This window comes from Lepus europaeus, chromosome 9, assembly GCF_033115175.1.
Source record: "Lepus europaeus isolate LE1 chromosome 9, mLepTim1.pri, whole genome shotgun sequence".
Taxonomy (NCBI): Eukaryota; Metazoa; Chordata; class Mammalia; order Lagomorpha; family Leporidae; genus Lepus; species Lepus europaeus.
The window spans coordinates 106,916,776-106,931,572 of NC_084835.1; the positions used below are offsets into that span (position 1 = coordinate 106,916,776).

General features: G+C 46.7%; 1 protein-coding gene across 1 annotated transcript in view; it reads right to left on the reverse strand.

The window, feature by feature from the left end:
* Positions 1-14,797, reverse strand: part of CCBE1 (collagen and calcium binding EGF domains 1) — a 244,664-nt gene that overhangs the window by 30,379 nt on the left and 199,488 nt on the right. Inside the window, exons 3-4 of the mRNA XM_062201757.1 lie at positions 8,041-8,093; positions 632-766 (exon numbers count right to left, since the gene is read on the reverse strand). Coding sequence (XP_062057741.1) covers positions 632-766; positions 8,041-8,093 — 188 coding nt within the window. The remainder of the gene's footprint in view (positions 1-631; positions 767-8,040; positions 8,094-14,797) is intronic.

Here is a 14,797-nt window from a genome sequence, read left to right on the forward strand (position 1 = left end):
ACACATGGTTCCCAAGGACAACTGGCCACGAATTTACAAGGGAACCTGAGCGCAGGGCCAGGAAAACTCACCCAATGAGGATAAAGGGAATGAGCTGAGGGCCGCTGATGGTGTTGTTTGTTCAGCTGTGGCCCAGGTGGCTGGGACCTGGGACCTGGGCCCTGCTCTGTGCAGAGTGGCCCACGCTCTCTGCAGGAGGGGCTGTGAGTCCCTGTTCCCTCGGACTCACTTCCAACCTATGTACACAGATGCTTCCCTTTCCAAGTCATCTCCTGCGAAACGGCTTCTTCTTGTTTTTGCATCAGTGTGCCTCTGACTACCTCCTTTCCAGAGTTCTCTAGGTTCCGTGTGACGATGTTCCTCCTTCCCTGCATTTATATCTGCCCACCAGCTGGGCGCTAACTGTACCGACTCTAAGACGTCTTGGGACACAGTTTAGTACCTGTGTTGCAGGGGAATGAGGAAGCTGTAGAACAGCACCAAACACTGCTCCATCCACAAGCCAAGAATCAAAGACCAAAGCAGCTGCCCCAGGCTGGCCCTGCGGAAGGGGAAGGTCCAACCGAGGACAGAGCCACCCGAGCAAGACACGCCTGTGGGAGCTGGGAGAGAACACGCATTCCCAACGCACCCAGGCAGTAGGGCTTCTCCCGCCTGCGGTGTCTCTCCCGGTCATATCGGTAACCCGGGTAACAGGTACACAGCACTCGGCCGAAGTTATCCGTGCACTGCTGCTCGCAGGGAGCTTCAGAACAAACGTCGTAATCTGAAAAAGAAAAGGGGATGGGGGGGAGCTCACATCAATCCCAGGAGGCGGTCTGGTCACCTGGCCCTGGTCTGGAACACTTTCTGGACTGCATGCCACTCAAGGCTACGGGCAGAGGAGCATGAACACTGTAGGCTGTGGGGGTGCCTTCCAAAACCACAGCAGGAACCTGAACCTGTTGCGTGGCCGTGGGGAGAAGCAAACCTCACTGTGCTCTTCCCCCTAGGTCACCGCATTGTCCTGAAGGCTTGGTCACCACCCAACGAGCACTGGCAGTTCTGCAGGCCCAGCTCCGAAGCAGTCCCTGGGGATCTGGTCTTTTTCACTGGCTGCTGCCGAGACAGGGAACTCCTTCCACAGGACCGCAGAGAAAGCCCAGCCCTGATGTCACAATGCAGGAGGACGGGCTGGGAATCGGGCGGCCTCAGACACACACAAGGGAGGTTTCGGAACAGAAAAGAGTGCTATTGGAAGAGCGGACGCTTTTGTGCAAGGGTGATTTTTAAAAATGATTTATTTGAAATACAGAGAAAGAGAGGGAGAGACACAGAGAGATCTTCCATCTGCTGGTTCACTCCCCAGTGGCTGCAACAGCCAAAGCTGAGCAGAGCCAAAGCCAGGAGCCAGGAGCTTCTTCCAGGTCTCCCGCGTGGGTGCAGGGGCCCAAGGACTTGGGCCATCCTCCCCTTTCCTAGGTGCTAATGTGGAGAGCTGGATTGGAAGTGGAGCAGCAGGGGCTCCAACTGGCACCCATATGGGATGCTGACACTGCAGGTGGAGGCTTGGCCTCCCATGCCACAGTGTCTGCCCGCATGAGTGATTTTAGATGTGCTCACTCAGGAGTTGATTCCACATGCTGAGACGGGTTTGGGGAAGCCTGAATGGCTACAGGTCACTCGCAACCCTGCACCTGCAGACTGAGGTGGATGATCTGCCACTGAAAAAGGGCATTTGCTCCTCCCGGTTCTTATCAACTGGGATGTACTGAGCCTCTGGGAACTGGCGGATAACGCTGCTTGGATGCCCAGTCTGGCTTTGCTCTACTCTGTAGGCAGGTGAACGGGTGGGCTGGCGGCCCCTGATGGAGGTGAGGTCCGTGTGATCAGTCACTCTCATGGTGACTTGGAAGCTGCCCCTTGCTAACACTGTGGCTCCAGCCCTCTTGTCTGTGGTGCTATTGGTGTCACCAACCTTACAAACCACTTCAGGTTACATGTTTTTATCAACTAAGCATCAGTTTTAGACAACCAATATCTTTTTTTTTTTTTTTAAGATTTATTTGAAATGCAGAGAGAGAGAGAGGGAGAAAGAGATGGATCTTCCATCTGCTGGTTCATTCCCCAAATGTCCCCAACAACCAGGGTTGGGCCAGGCCAAAGCCAGGAGTTCTTCCGGGCCTCCCATGTGGGTACAGGGGCCCAAGTACTTGGACCATCTTCCGCTGCTTTCCTAGGTACATTAACAGGGAGCTGGATTGGAAGTGGAGCAGCCGGGACTTCCAGTGCCCATATGGGATGCCGGCACTGCAGGTGGAGGCTTAACCTTCTACGCCACAGCGGCAGCCCCAGCCAACGTCTTCTGCTCCTTTTGCTCAAGAGAAGGCTCAGTGAGACTGGCCACGAGCTGCCCTGTTCTACCATCCTCAGCCTGCAGCACATGCAGTGAGATGGAGAAGGGCAAAAAAGCCCGTGAACAGCACTCGTGCAGATGGTGCTGCCCAACAGGGTCTTTCCTGGGAAAGAGCCGTTCCCAGCCTCCCTGCCATGGCTGCTCCCCTGAGCCACTGTGTCCAAACATTCTGCCTGAGCTTTTAAAATATTTACCTTCTCGCCTCTTGAGAGCCAAATCACATGGTTCCTTTCCTTACATTTTAACTCCTCTGTTGGTTTCCAGACATGGAAGAGAAGCATTTAGCCTTGTGTCTACCCTTACTACCCCCAAACTGCTGCCCTCCACTCCTCCTGGGAGTCTCTGGCTTAGCCTCCCTGGGGAATCTCCCTCTCTAGTGTTCTGCCTGGTTGTGGGAGGGGGATGTTCTGGTGTGGAAGAGAGGACAAGATCCGAGAGGTGGACTTGCTACACACAATTTTAGTTAACCCTTGTGTTTTCTGACACCCCTTCCACCCCTACGTCTCCCGCATTCTTAGCTTTCTTGCTCCCTGTTTGGTCTGAGCCAGGCTGTTCCTCAGTTCCCTTGCTGCCGGCTGAGGCCACGCCTTTCCCACGCTGCTAAGCTACCTCCCACCTCCCTGCCGCCTGTCCACAGCTCCCTCTCTGTGTGTCCCATGGGCTTACTGCTGCTGTGACCACCCCCACTTTGTGGGGCTTATGGAGGCTAACAAATATTTTCAACCCTCTGTTTGGGATGCCCGTCAGCTTTGAGCCCTGTGGCTTTAATCTTCACCATTTGTCAATTTGCTACCCTCTGTCTTATTCCCGTGGTGCCCTTCCAACTCAGATCTTTAGAACCACCTCCATCAACAGAATCCTCATCCCAAGAGTCTTCCCCCTTAAACCCCTCTGCTCCGCGAAGGTAGGTGTCTCCAAGCACAGTGCTGCCTGGGGCGCCTGCATGCTCAGAGAACCTCTGAACTCTGCTCCAACCCACATGAAAGCAACCAGCTATTGGCTTTGGGGTCTGCGATTGTTAACACTGGGAATTCTTCCAACCTGAAGGCTCATTCATGAGTTCCTGACGTTGAAGCAATGCCATCTCCTGCGATTTTGTTTATTCTATTTTCAGCTCTTGGGACACCAAACGAACCCCTCTATCCTTACTCTCAGTACTTTATACCCTTGGATACGTGGTTTCCGATGCCATATTTCAATGCCAAAGTATCACCCCTTCTAAAAGCCCTCCTTGGTCTCCTGAGTTTAGCCTGTTGATCTTGTAAGTAGCCACAGCACTCTGTCTTCCACTCACAAGTTTTGCCTCATCCCAGCCACCATCCCTGCAATTTCAGGTGTTTAAGTCTCAATTTCTGCACCTATAAGATAGGGTAACATGAATTAATACCCACCTCCCAGTATCTTTTTAAAAAGATTTATTTGAAAGGCATAGGTGACACGGTGGGGGGGGGGGGAAGGAAAGAGGAAGGGAAAGAGGGAGAGAGGAAGGAGGGGGAGGGAGGGGAGAGAATGAGCATCTTCCACCTGCTGGTTCACTCCCCAAATGGCCACAATGGTTGGGGCTGGGCCAGGTGGAAGCCAGGAGCCCAGAACTCCATCCTGATCTCCTAGATTGGTGGGAGGGGCCCAAGCTCTTGGGCCACCTTTTGCTGGCTTCTCAGATGCATTAGCAGGGAGCTGGAGTGGAAGCAGAGCAGCTGAGACTTCAACCAGTGTTGTGATATAGGATACTGGTGATGCATATGGTGGTTTAACCCGCTGTGCCAGGATGCCGGCCCCCGCCCCTGTGGTCCTTATGAAGATGACATTGGCTGATGCATTAAGCACAATTTCTGACATACAGGAAAAGCTTGATCTGGTCTTCTCTCTTTTGCTGCTAGTTCTCATGATGCTTTGGCTTCCGAGAATGGACTCCGTTCCCTAGAGTGACCAGCAAACTCTCTCCCCTCAGTTTATGCTCAATTCATAGTTGTTGAACTAGAATAAATCAGATCACCCTGTCACCTGGCCAATCAAATATCATTTACTGCACAGGTCAGTAAAGTTCCTCTGGAAACGGGCCAGAGGTGGTACTGAATTGGACGGGCATGGCCATGTGCCAATATGACTTGCAGCATCAGGTGGAATCAGATTTGGCCACATGTCACTTATAGCAAAGATGAGGCATCTTTGCTTTAAAAAAAAAAAACCTGCAACTTCCAGGTACTAGTTACCATATTTGCTTAGAAACCCTAGTTTGTCGATGCCATTTGCAATGGCTAATTCTGTGTGTCAACTTGGCAAGGCCACAGTACTCAAATATGTGTTCTAGGTCAAGGTTAACTATGATGCTGCAGATGTTCCAAACCAGCATCTACAAAGTTGGAAAAAAATGGACTTAAAGTTTGGGAGCAAAAAATTTTGAAACCCATGCAGTTTTTTTCATAACACATTTTTTAAAAAAATGAAACTCTTGAAGATCCTTCAGATAGTATGGTTTCTTTCATAACCAGGATTCCCAAGACCAGGAGTGGAAAGAGGAGTGTTTCCACTTGCTATTGCCCCTACCGAGCCATAGCAATGTTTCTGCTTTGTGTTCCCACAATGTTATGCTCTGTTGGCCTCTAGTTCTTCATTCTTGTGGAAGCAACGCTTCTACCGGAAGAGTCAACACTGATTCCACTGAACTGAAAGTGAAGACTGCTCTCTGGCCACTGTGGGCTCCCGTGCCTCTGAATCACCAGGCAAGGCCAACAGTCAGCATGCTAGCCAGGGGTGATTGATTATCACCACCAGGGGCAAACTGTCTGGCTACTCCATGGGAAACGAACATTCCACCCTGTGACTGAAGCCCAGGGAAACAACAAAACGACAACCCCCCAGTTCAGGCAGGACCAGCATCTTAGACCCTTTTGCAAGCCTTGGGTCCCTCACCCTCACCATAATCAGGCGAGGTGCTAGCTGAGGACAAAGGCCATAAGACATGGGTAGGAAGAGGAAGTCATTAGGAACATCAGCTCTGCCTGTGAGCCAGTTACAGAAACGAGGACTGGAATTATATTGATTGTTTCTTCCTTATTTTCTTATGAATGTGTGTGTGTGTGTGCCCAGGTATCTTTTTCTTTCCTCTCCTATCCACTTATATATCTTAAGAGATATGAACTTTGTATCACAGGATATATGTATTGCTAACTTTACATCACAGTATTTAAGTCACAGCACCTCTCAGAAAAGAGCAAGCATCTTTCAAGGGCTTTGCCTCCTTTTTGGGGAAAAGCTTGCTGTGTGCATATAGCAGGACAGTTGTGCCATGTTAGGTGAAAGGAGACTCAGTGTGGTTTAGAGAGAGTGCATGGATATCAAGTTAACAAGAGGTACCTTTGTGATAGTTAATTTTACACGTCAATTGCACTAGGCCAAAGTCCCCAAATGTTTGGTCAAACATTATTCTAGATGTTTCTGCAAAGGTATTTTTCAGATGCCATTAACAAATCAGTAGACTTGGAGTGGAACAGACAACTTACCATAATGTGGGTGGCCCTCTTCCAATCAGCTGAAGGCATTAGTAAGCAACTTTGCTCCCCCCCCACCCCCTCTCCCCCCAAAGAAGAGCCACTTCCGCCTGCAGACAGACGGCAGACCCTGGGAAGAGCTGCAACTCGAGTCTGCCCTGAAGATTTTGGATTCACATCTCCACAATCCATAATCGTATGAGCCAATCCCTTAAAATCTCCCATCCAAGTATTAACCAGGCCAGACCCTGCTTAGCTTCCGAGATCAGACGAGATTCGGCATGTTCAGGGTAGTATTGGTGTAGACAGATCCCTTAAAATCAATCTCCATCTCATCTTGTCTCGTCTCTCCTCCCCTTGTCTCTCCTCCCCTCCCCTCCCCTCCCTCCCTCTCTCTCTCTCTCTACACACACAAACACACACACACACACACACACCCTCTACTGGCTGTCTTTCTCTGCAGAACCCTAATAAGTAATCTTCTGAAATCCTACATTTGTACTTTGCATTCTTGGGTGATAAAAACTTTATGATTAAAAATCTCTTTAATACAATAAATGATCACTGACTCACTGACATATTCCCACAGAGGAAACAAGAAAAACAAGTCAGCAGAGAGTCAGTTATGGCAAAGCCACTCTCAGCATCTGAGACCACTCTTCCTGGAAACACGGAGTTCTGGGTCAGATCAATCTCCATGCTGCAGTCCCACGTGAAGGGTTCACAAGGCTGGTTTTAGCCTCAGATGTTGGAAGCCAAATTACTTAAAATTTAAAGAAACCCTAAGTCCGTGATACGCACATAGCATGTTTTTAATTAGGTTGGGCAAGGTCTTGAGTTAGGGTGGTAAACTGATTGGCCTAAATTTCATGTTCGTTGTTATCTGCCAATATCGAGGACACAGCTGGTGCCTGAGAAAGGCTAGCCTTAAGAGAATGCAATTCTTTGGACTTTTGTGGTTTTCCCCCCTCACCATTCTCTAACCAACAGAATGGGCTGGCAGAGAGAAATGCAGCCCGGAGAGGCCCGAGGCCATGCCAACCATCACATGTGGAGCAGTTGCCTAATCAGCCTTCCCATAGCAACTTTCTCAAAGGTCACAGCCATGATTTAATGAACTCTTCCATCCTTTCACTAAAGAAAGCCATACACAGGAAGGATTCGACTCTGACTCATCAAGAAATTACGTTCCATGAGAGAGTGCAACAGATTATCTGGGCTGGGCCCCAGAGCCTCTGTAGAGAGCAGGCATGTTGGGCAACACTGAAGGAAACTATTTGGCCTTCCTTCCCACGGCAAAGTAATCCCATGCTGTCTACACATGTGGCAGTCTCTGCAGCTCTCTTCTTCCTGTTAGTCGAAGTCCTGGCGGTCTTGAGAAGCCAGCACAAGGCTCTGCTCCTTCCTGAGGCCACCTCTGGCTGCCCTGGCCCTACTTCATGCCATGCGTCCCCTTGTAGAAGTGCACGTCTCTACTGCATGTGTGCAGTGATGAGCAGTGACAGCAGTAACGGCCATGCATAATGAGGACCAGTACTCAACATGGGGCAAAATCCCTACAACCAGCACCTGGCCCAAGCACTAATGCTGGCTTATAAAAACTGAGGTTTAGAAAGTAACCTGCCCCAGGTCACAGCTCGTGGGAGATGGCGGCAGGGTGGGAATTCAGATCTGATTCCACGTGCTGCACAGCCTGTCCACTGAATGCACACATTAGGAGGGCTGGGTGCATCTCTCTGGACCTTCTGTGCTGGGCTCAGCACTCAAGTATTTGTTGATGGTTCTGGAAAGGGGCTGAACAACACAGCTGTCAAAGCAGGAAGAGAAAGACAGAGAGGGGACAGGGAGGGGGCTGTGTTCTAATCGTGTATGAAGCACTCATTAGGGATCGTCACCTATGTTAGAATCTGTTAAACATAAAACTTGAAATGTACGAACTTAACGTATATACACACATAATGCAATGCTTCTAACAGAGCATACTGTCTGTAACTAAATGGTAACAATTAACTTCCCCCAACAGAACCACAAAGATGCACAGATAATTAGACACAGACAGGCTCACACCTGAATTCCATGCACACGTGAACTGTACAGACGTCTAACAATGATGAACCACAAGGAATGTGGAGAGGCATCTTCTATGCTACATACCTTCTGGGACACACTGTCCAAGAACAAATTTGTACCCTTCACAGCACTTTTTCCTAAGAGACAAAGAAAGAAAAAAATCATTTTCAGAGGGATGTTAAACATAAAATTATCTTGTTATTGTTTTTAAATGAAACAACTTGTGCCTGAGAAAAACTGTTGCATAGAGCAGTAATGGAGCACTATTTATAAGGCAACCTGAGATCTAAAAAGAAAAATAGAAATACCACATCTTCCAGGGGCGGGATATCCTTTCTACCACGTAACATACAGAACCAAACCTGAGTCCCATGAACTGAGTGAGTTAACACTAGGACTTCAAGGCACTTATATTAAATAAATACAAGACTGCAGAATGTAAAAAGAAAAGAGCCACATGACCCCTAAATATAAATAACAATGATCTAATCATAATAATTAGCTACTCATAGTATAATGATTAGTAGTTACAATAATTAGGTGGTAAATTTTCATCAAGACTGGGACTGGAAGCCAAGCATTGTGATTCCCATTCAAGTGATTAAAATACACACACACAGAAAAACACCTGCACTATAGAATGGACTGAAAGACATCTAAATTAGCAGAATTTTGAAAATAGCAAACAGGCAATTCCTACTACAAATGTTCAAGACTCATCTCTCTCCTTGAGGTAAGAAATGGCATCATGGGTTCAAAATTCTTATCTCCACTGGACACACTTGCCTGTGGTATAGATGCATAAGCTCTTGAGACCAAGTCTCCTGCAGGTAACCACAAACCCTGCCCAAGCCACAGGCAGACAGCTACGTGAAGGCTCTGAGGAGGGGATAAGAGCCAGCAGATTGGCCAAAAAGAAATGAAACAAAAAACCAACAAGAAGAGTTGAAATCTTGAACAATGGACTGACACAGATTAATTTTCTGCTTTTAGCCAAGAGCAGATTCCAGTCAGTAAGTGTGAGTGAAGCCCAACTAGTAGTAGAAAACTTGCTGTGTTTTGCGGCCTGATCACAGGACCAAGCATAGGCAATCCACACCATGAGAAGTTGAAGGGGAATCTGGGAAAGGAGAGTCCTAGCAATCAGAGTCTCGGACCCTGAGTATTAAATCCTCCCAAGTCTCTGGCTGACCCCTAAGCTGAATGGTAGAACAACATACCCGAAGCACTCAACTGATGACCAGAGAGGCGGGGAGGGCTTGAGGGGACACCTGCCACTGGCCCGAGCTTTCATTTTTGGTCTAAACATGGTAACTTCTCACTCTGGCAAATTTCCACACACTGAGCACATACAGGGGTGCTTCCAAAGGGTCACAGGAAATAGAATTAAAAGGTAAATTTTTTGCACCTAAAGAAATCTTTGCAACCCACATAGTACATGCACTCCATGAACTTTTTGAAGATCCTTTGTACAACAAGATGCAATGCAGGCTCTCTGAGACAGAAGACACACACAAGTGACCCTTTCTTCAGAGGGAAGATGCTCAACGAATGAAGTAAACTAAAAAATCACTCACAAGTTGGAATTACCAGACTTTAATGTAGCTGTTTAAGTAGGCCCAGTGACACAAAGAACACTATACTTATAATTAACAAGAAAAGAAATCTCAACAGATAAGTAGAAGCTACTCAAAGAACAAAACAGAACTAGAGCTGAAAAAAGATTCTGAAAAAGAGCAAAAAATCCCACTGGATGTGCTTAATAGGAGAAAGGAGAAATTATGCAGGAAATAATTAGTGAATTTAAAGATATCTAAGTGGAAATTATCCTCTCTGAATGAGAGAGAAAAGATTGAAAAAATGAACAAAGACTGTCTTGTGGGCCCACATCAGAGGTCTAAGATATGGTCATTGGAATTCCAGAAGGAGAGGAGAGAATGAATGGACTGTGAAAATGTATTTTTAACAATGCTTAATGAAAACATGAATTTACAGGTTAAAGAAATCTGGCAAATGTTTAATAGATTCAATGCAGCCACACACATGCCGAGACACTTCACAGTCTCACTGCTGAAGACCACAGATAAAATTTTGAAAGCAGAAGGAAGAAACTGCAAAGTACAGGGAAAGGATGATTTTAATGACCATGAACTTCCCCCCAACCAAAAAAAAAAAAAAAAAAAACCAAAAAAAAAAACCCTAAAATAACCAGAGATAGAGGTATGACATCTTTTTGATGCTGAGAAAACAAACCCATCATCCCAGAATGCTAAACCCAGGGAAACTATTCTTTAAGAATGAAGGTGAAGTAAGACACTTCAGACACAAGAGAACTACACATTCATCGCCAGCCGACCTGCACCACCAGATGGGACGACGGGAGCTGCTAAGGCCAAAGGCCAGGATACAAGCTGCAGGAAGTGAGGAGGAACACCAGAAACGGTCAAGGACATGGTGCACAGAAAAGACTTGCTTTGCATTTAATGCTTCCTATTTTTTTAGAAAGCTTTTATTTAATAAACATAAATTTCCAAAAAGTACAACTTTGAGATTACAGCGGTTCCCCCCCCCCATAAGCACCCTCCCACCCACAAACCATCCCATCTCCCACTCCCTCTCCCATCCCATTCTTCATTAAGATTCATTTTTAATTAGCTTTATATACAGAAGATCAACTTAGTATATACTAAGTAAAGATTTCAACAGTTTGCACCCACACAGACACACAAAGTATAGAGTACTGTTTGAAGACTAGTTTTACCGTTAATTCTCATAGTACAACACATTAAGGACAGAGATCCTATATGGGGAGTAAGTGCATAGTGACTTCTGTTGTTGCTTTAACAATTAATACTCTTATTTACGACATCAGTAATCACCCGAGGCTCTTGTCATGAGCTGCCAAGGCTATGGAAGCCTCTTGAATTCACAAACTCTGCCTTATTTAGACAAGGCCATAATCAAAGTGGAAGTTCTCTCCTCCCTTCAGAGAAAGGTACCTCCTTCTCTGATGGCCTGTTCTTTCCATTCGAATCTCACTCACAAAGATCTTTCATTTAGGTCATTTTTTTTTGCCACAGTGTGTTGGCTTTCCATGCCTGAGAAACTCTCATGGGCTTTTTAGCCAGATCCGAATGCCTTAAGGGCTGATTCTGAGGCCAGAGTGCTATTTAGGGCATCTGTCATTCTGAGTCTGCTGTGTATCCCACTTCCCATGTTGGATTGTTCTCACCTTTTTAATTCTATCAATTATTATTAGCAGACACGGGTCTTATTTATGTGATCCTTTTGATACTTAATCCTATCTTTATGATCAGTTATGAACTTAAACTGATCACTTTAACTACTAAGATGGCATTGGTATCTGCCAACTTAATGGGATTTGGAGTCCCATGGCACGTTTCTAGCTTTATCATTGGGGTAAGTTCGAGTGAGCTAATGCTTCCTATTTTTACAATTTTTATTAATAGTTGTACACATTTATGGGCTAGTATGATCTTTCCATACATGTAAATAATATACACAGATCACAAGAGTAATAAACTTTAAAAAAAAAGATTTATTTATTTTACTTGAAAGAATTACAGAGAGAAGGTGAGGCGGGGGGGGGGGAGAGGGAGGGAGGGAGGGAGAGGTCTTCCATCACTGGTTCACTCCCCAGTTGGCCGCAATGGCTGGAGCTGTGCCAATCCAAAACCAGAAGCTTCTTCTGGTTCTTCCACATGAGTTCAGGGGCACAAGCATCTGGGCCATCTTCTACTGCTTTCCCAGGACATATCAGAGAGCTGGAATGGAAATGGAGCAGCCAGGACTCGAACTGGCACCCATATGGGATGCCGGCACTAGCAGGCAGTGGCTTTACCTGCTACGCCACAGCACTGGCCCCAAGAGTAATCAACTTTTCCCCCTTTTTACATAACTTAGTGGTTGGAGGCATGGAGCTTCCTTCTTCTGTTTGCTCACACACTGTCTACTAGCTTACTGTGAACTGTAGTCTTCACTCGATGCTGTGAAACACTAGGAACCTATCCCTCAGTCTCACTCTGATGTGGTGCCCAGTACCCAAACTCCTTCTCCACCTCCTCCTTGCCTCTAGAAATCATCATTCTGTGTTCAGATGGAGTTTCCTTCAGCTCCCACATATGAAGGAAAACAGGATTTGTTGTTTTGTGTCTGGCTTATTTCACTTAACATGATGTCTCCCAGTTCCACCCATCTTGCTGCAAATGACAGGATTTCATATTTTAATGGCTGAATAGTATTCCTGTATGTATACATACTATATCTTTTTTTATCCATTCATCTCCTGATGCACACCTTGGTTGATTCCATATCTTGGCTACTGTGAACAGTGCTATGATATAGTGACTTCATGGACATATGATGATTTCATGTCTGTTGGCTATAGATATACAGTAGTAGGAGGGCTGGATCACCTGGCAAGCAGGTTCTAGTTTCTAAAGAAATCCCCAAACTGTTTTCCAGTGTCTGCACTGATTTACATTCCCACCAGTGCTGAGTGAGAGCTCCCTTTCTCCACAATCAGCATTTGGTACCCTCTGCCTGCTTGGTCATAGCCATTCTAGCAGGCATGAGGGGATTTCTCATTATGGAAACTAGAGATATGGAGCAATTTTTCACACACACACACACACACACACACACGCCATTTGTATTTTTTCTTCTGGGAACTCTCTATTTAGATCCTTTGCCCATTTCCTAACGGGATTGGTTGCCTTTTTTGGTTGCTGTTGACTTTTTGAGCCCCTGACATATTCTGGATGTTAAACCTTTGTCAGCTAAGGAACTTCCCATATCTTCTCATATTGTCGGATGGCTCTTCACTCTGCTGATTATCTCCTTTGCCGTACCGAAGCTCCTGAGTTTGATAAAACCCCACTGTCTAGTTTCGCCTTTGCTGCCTGTACTTCTGGGGTCTTACTGAAAACACTGCAGCCTATCGAGTGTCTTGAATTGTTTCTCCCTATGTTTCTTCTGGTAATTTCATAGTTTCTGGTCTTCTATTTAGGTAGTTGATCCCCATGTTAATGTTTTTAAAGCAAAAATTATAAGATCATCCTGCAAAGTTTCTAATATGCATAGATGCAATAAATATGACACTACAGGACAGAATGGCAGGGGGCAAAGGACCAACATTTTTACGAAGTTTCTACCTGCTACGGGAAACAGTACAGTACCAACACTCCTGCTGGAGAAGACATTCCCTTTGCCTCTCATGCTCTCCTGCCTCTGTTACTTTCCCTCCCTTTCCATCCCAGCTGGATCCCCGAAAAGCTCCCTTCTTCCCACTTCCAGCATCACTCATTGGTGGCAGAGAATTAGCCAGAGTTTCGTGAATGTGTAAATCTTAAGAATATACCCTTAAGATATTCCAAGTTAACTATAATGGTCCAACCACCTTTTTTTTTTTTTTAATTTTTGACAGGCAGAGTGGACAGGAAGAGAGAGAGAGAGACAGAGAAAGGTCTTCCTTTGCCGTTGGTTCACCCTCCAATGGCCGCTGCGGCTGGTGCGCTGCGCACTGATCCGATGGCAGGAGCCAGGTGCTTCTCCTGGTCTCCCATGCAGGTGCAGGGCCCAAGCACTTGGGCCATCCTCCACTGCACTCCCGGGCCACAGCAGAGAGCTGGCCTGGAAGAGGGGCAACTGGGACAGAATCCGGTGCCCCGACCGGGACGAGAACCCGGTGTGCCAGCACCACAAAAGGAGGATTAGCCTTTTGAGCCACGGCGCCGGCCCTCAACCACCTCTTTTAAAAACTTTCTGTGTAACTATAAAATGTACCGGATTCAAGGTTATTCCTATTACAAGGTCACTCTCATTTGTGTTTGGACATGCTTTCTAGATGGAAGACAAACTAAGTTAAATAAAACCTACCAGCTGAAGATTACACAGTCCCTTCAGCTTCCTGGACCACCTCTGTGAACACACCACTTGTATGTAGCAGTGCAAAAAAGCTCCACAGACCACTGATTCTGCAAATGACGTAGTATCTATGTCCTAGAGCAGGTCACTGCTTTGTCAAAAGGTCAGAACCCCTCCAGGAGATTACAAAGGGCCATCTCTCTAGGAGGCCTGATATCCTCAAGTTTATTTTTCCATCAAGTTTTATCAAAAATAATTACAGGCCGGCGCCGCGGCTCAATAGGCTAATCCTCCACCTAGCGGCACCGGCACACCGGGTTCTAGTCCCAGTTGCTCCTCTTCCAGGCCAGCTCTCTACTGTGGCCAGGGAGTGCAGTGGAGGATAGCCCAAGTGCTTGGGCCCTGCACCCCATGGGAGACCAGAGAAGCACCTGGCTCCTGCCTTCAGATCAGCGCGGTGCGCCGGCCACAGCGCGCTGGCCATGGTGGCCATTGGAGGTGAACCAACAGCAAAAGGAAGACCTTTATCTCTGTCTCTCTCACTTTCCACTATTCCTGTTAAAAAAAATAATTACAAACATTATTTTCTACTTTTACAAATTAATCTAACTATATTATTGGTCAAATCAATTCACATGGTTGATTTGCTACCCATAGGAGAAATTTACAAAATCTCTTTTTTTTTTTTTTTTTTTTTTTACAGGCATAGTGGATAGTAAGAGAGAGACAGAGAGAAAGGTCTTCCTTTTCCATTGGTTCAGCCCAATGGCCGCTGTGGCCGGCGCACTGCGCTGATCCCAAGGCAGGAGCCAGGTGCTTCTCCTGGTCTCCTATGCGGGTGCAGGGTCCAAGCACTTGGGCCATCTTCCACTGCACACCTGGGCCACAGCAGAGAGCTGGACTGGAAGAGGAGCAACTGGATAGAATCTGGCACCCTGACAGGGACTAGAACCTG